At 63.8% G+C, this 4,391-nt stretch overlaps 1 protein-coding gene across 1 annotated transcript in view; it reads right to left on the bottom strand.

The window, feature by feature from the left end:
- The window catches only part of LOC113490444 (nuclear factor 1 C-type), a gene marked incomplete at its 3' end in the record, with an annotated part of 1,920 nt that extends 1,316 nt beyond the window's left edge, over positions 1–604 (bottom strand). The window contains exon 1 of the mRNA XM_026866921.1: positions 563–604. Coding sequence (XP_026722722.1) covers positions 563–604 — 42 coding nt within the window. The remainder of the gene's footprint in view (positions 1–562) is intronic.
- Positions 605–4,391: the final 3,787 nt, after the last annotated feature.

The raw sequence follows: 4,391 nt of genomic DNA, 5'->3' as shown, positions 1-4,391 counted from the left end.
GGGGGGGGGGGGGGGGGGGGCACAACCCCACCGTGGGACAGAAGGGTGTTTGGAGTTGTCTTTGCAAAACGTCAGGGAGAGGGCCAAGATCCCCACGCGTGCCCAGGGCAGCAGCAAGCTGACCCCCGTGGGCAGGACTTGGCCCTGAGGGTCCCTCATGATGGTTGATGATGTGGAGGAGGAAAGAGCCCAGCTCGGCGCTCGAGTCTCACCGCAGGCTGCCAGGGCCAGGCAGGGGGTGGCTGGTGGCAGCTGCTACCACCGTGCCCCAGCCCCAGGTCGCAGGGTCGTGCCCGGGTTTGGGTTACCCACCCAGCGGGGAGGGTGCCAAGGGCAGGCACTGCACCGGGGAGGGACCCAGCAGGCAGCCGCGGGCAGGAGTCAGGGGACCCCGAGCAGTGGGATGGGGCGAGTGGCTCTGGAGGCAGCAGCTGGTCCCCTTGCCCCAGGGCAGTGATGACACTGCCCAACCTGTGCAGCTCCCTCGGCACAGCCCCGGGACCAGTGTCCCCAGCACAGACCTCACTGTCACCTGGCACAGACTTCCCAGCACAGACCCTACCATCCTCCGAACCTGACGCAGACCACCAGAACCACCAGCCATCCCCACTACGGCCCAAAAGTCCCCCCAAGCACAGATCCTGTTATTTGCCAGCACAGACCCATACACCCCGCACAACCCCCCGCCATCCCCCAGAGCCAACAGTCCCCCTCTGGACCCACCAGAGCTGTGACCCTGCTGGTGTCCCCCCATACTCCACAAGGGACAGGGCACCCACCCTTGCTGGGGAACCCATCCCACCCATAGAGACCCCAACTCTGCTGGGGACCCACCCTGACCCTGGGGATCCATCCTTGCCTAGGGGACTCATCCTGCCAGGGCAAACTGTCCCCGCCCGGGGGACCCGTCCCCACCAGCAGCTCCCGGGGTGGCTGCAGCCCCGTGCAGCCGCAGGGTCTGGTTCCCTCCCCAGCAGCAGCCGCTAATTCAGCGCAGCTGGGCAAGGGCTGGGCATGTGTCTTAAATCAGGGAAGAAGGTCAAAGAAAAGTAAGACAGGAGCCGAAAAAAGCAGCAGCGAGTTCCAAAAACAATACTTGGCCGGGGCGGTGGGCGGCTGATCTTCCTTGGTGGCCAGTTATTCAGATGAGCCCTACAAATTGCTGCCATCCCCCGGCCCCGCCACCCTCCCCAGGCAGCCGGCAGCAGAGTTTGGCCACAGGGCTGCGAGGGGGACCACGCCACTGTCCCTGTCTCAGGCCTCCTGCCACTCTGGGCACCACTGCAGGCAAGTCAGGCAAGAACCAGGTTATCCCTGCTGGGGGAGGCAGCACTCTTGGGTGCTGCTCACCCTCGCTGCGGGGGCCAGGTGATGCTCGGTGCCCTTCCACAGGGCAGAAAATGCAAATGTCCCAGTTTCTGTGGGGCTCTGAGCAGGCACTGGCTTTGTCCCCCCTCATCATGGTGCCAAGGATGTTCAATTCCCACTCGGAACCCCCAGAAACCTGCTGCGTGCAGAAGCCCTGATGGCCCTTGGTGCCCCTGAAGCCACTGTGGCCCCCCCGGGCCCCCAGGATTACGGCAGGACGAGCACTGCACCGAAAGCCAATCAGCCCCTCGCCAACTTTCCCTCCTGCCCAGCTTATCCGGCGCCGCTGCCGCGCAGAGTTAAGCTGCTTTAGCGGGGCCAGGCGAGGGCAGCCGGGGGGCACCAGGACAGCCGGTGGGATGGCTGCAGCAGGGTGCCAAGGGGACAAGCTAACACACTTGGGGACCGTCCCTGTGCCCTGCATCCCCACCGGCACCACGCAGGGGTGAGCCTCTCGGCTGGGCACAGCGCCCTGGCCTGACACCGGCGCCGCTTTGGAAAGCAAAGGCAGGGATGTGCCATCTGTCCCTGTCCCCCATCCCTGCCGGCCCCCTACCCCAGGCGGCAGCACAGAGCGCCGGCAAAGGGCTGGTTAAGTGTTTCTCCTGCTGTTTTTCCTTTACGGGGCTGGGAAGCAGAGACGTGCTGCAATACCCCAGACGAGGCTGCTCCCGGGGCACTTCCGGATGGGAATCTGGCAGCAGAGCCTGTGCTTGGGCCTCATCCAGCCCGGGCTTGCAAAGCCCCACAACCCGGGGGGCAGCTTGCCTGTGTCGGGGTGCTGCCGGCCCCAGCACAGGGCCCCCGTCACCCCCCCCTTCCACAGGCTTTCCGTGCCAGATGCTGCAAGGGGAAACTGAGGCATGGTCAAGCCTGGCTCTGTCCTGTTGCAGTCCTGCCGTGGAGCGGGGAGGGGAAGGAGCCATCTGCATGGAGCTGTACCAGGATTAACTCCTCTGGCAGCCGGGGTTTTAGCAGCACCAGGAAGCTGGTGGGGGCACAGCCAAGGCTCCTGCCTGTCCTCACCACGGCTGGTGCTGGGGCTCTGTGCTGCGGCTGCCCGGCGGTGCTGGGTGCCTTCCCCCCTGGAGATGGTGGGGGATGCTCTGTGCCACACAGAGACACAGCACCAGGCATGGGTACTGTGGCTGGGCACCGTGGCAAGGGCTGGCCAGGCCTCTGAGCATCCTCCTCTCGAACACCTTGTCCAAACAGGTCGGGCTCAGCAAAACAGCCTGAATTTTCCAATGAAAAGAACATGTCCTCAGGAAATTCCCAAGCAGTTTTCATGGTGGGGTGTGGGCGAGGGAGGTGGAGGAGGAGGAGGACAGGAGGGATCAGTCACCTTGGCAACTTGTGTTGTTCCCCACCAGCCCGGCCCCGGCCCCGGGGAAGAGCAGAATGCCATCCCCACCGCGGGCAGGGAGCGATGCGGGGCGACCTCGCCGCATCCCGGCTCTGCAGGGACCACACAGGGTTTATTTTATGAAAGGATGCTCAGCCTCCCCACCAGCCAGCCACACACCTCCAAACTGCTGCCGGCTCCCACGGCCGCTGCTCCTGCCAGGTCCCACTCCCCGCGGCCTCGCGAGCCTGGGCAGGGGCTGGCAAGTTTGGCACCGGGCACCATGCCACAGGAAGCCTCGGCGTGGCGGCGGGGGGGATGCAGCTAGAGAGATGGTGGTAATCCTGAAAATCCCGAAATCCCAGTATCCAAAAGGAGCATGGCAGGAACTCACTCCTCACCCCAGCCACAGTTTCCCTCTGCCCGAGTCCATGGGTGCCCCTGCACAGACAAAACGCTCTCACACAGCCTCAACAAAGCCTCCAGTAGCTGCCTCTTAACTGTTTGCCGAAGCGGCTCTCAGTAATAAGTTAACCTGGTAATGAGACCTGTTGCCGAGACAGATGCAAATGATTGGGAAGTGCTCATTAGAGGGGATGGAAGGAGGCACTTAGGTCCTGAAAAGCACCCAGCCCTTCCTGGGGCCAGCCCTGCACCATATTAGAGCCCATTTTACAATAATTGCTCCAGAGGAGGAAATCTATTTGGATTCATCATAAAGTATTTATTAACAAGAGCTTATTCATAATTTTTGTTGCTCGGCGGCATGGCGCAGCCAGGCTTCCCAGCCTGCTCGGCAAGTCCTAACGAGGCTTCCCTGGCCCTGGAGAGCAGTACCGCTATGCTGGGGGGGTGGAAAGGGAAATCGAGGCATGTTGGGCATGGGACAGCAGGAGGGAGCTCCCAGAACGCAGCCGGTGACGACAGGAGCTGTGCTGGGCTCGTCCGTGCACACCCGTCCCCGCGCTGGAGCTGCCCGTGGGGCAGAACAGGCTGTCGTGGTGATGCTCCCCTCAGCTCCCGGCCTCGGCAGCTGAGCTGGGGTGGGGGCGACCCAGCCCCACGCTTGCAAAACCCCTCTCGAAGCCTGCACCGGGGCACAGAGCCCCAGTGCCTGGGGCAGCCCAGCCGGCACCGCCAGCCAGGGTGGAGGCGAAGGCAGGACACGGTGCAACCCCCTTGCAGTCTCTCCCCAGACCTCAGGGTTTTTTTTTTTTCTCCCAGAGCCGCAGCACCGTCCAGCCAACATCCATGCACAGCTCAAGGCTGCGTACAGGCTGGACCGTATCCACAGCATGTTCTGGATGTGGCCATCCTGGTGGGAGGGCCAGCCAGGACGGGTGCAAGGTCAGAAAGGGGCTCCCACGCTTCATGCACTGCCTCGATGCTCAGTCCCGCTCAGGATCAGACCGCGAGGCAGCGGATGGGCTACTAAAGTACGTGGTGCTTACCACACACCTGCCCCGGACCCCGCGCTGAGCTGCCCTGGGCTCCCTGTGCCCAGCACTGCCCAAAAACACCCCGGTGGGTTGTTTCAGCCATCGCAGCCCCACCAGCGCCCTGCACCAGGCTGGTGCCCACCTGCCTGCACCTACGTGCCGGGGCGGGAGGCGATGACGGCACTCGCCCTCGCAGGTGGTGCGGCTGCGAGCGGGGGCGAGGGGAATGCGCCGAGGAC

The sequence above is a fragment of the Athene cunicularia genome, unplaced genomic scaffold (genome assembly GCF_003259725.1).
Source record: "Athene cunicularia isolate RWA unplaced genomic scaffold, athCun1 BOjh375695_part1, whole genome shotgun sequence".
NCBI lineage: Eukaryota > Metazoa > Chordata > Aves > Strigiformes > Strigidae > Athene > Athene cunicularia.
The sequence above is the reverse complement of the archived record's forward strand: the minus strand, read 5'-3'. Positions and strand labels throughout refer to the sequence as shown.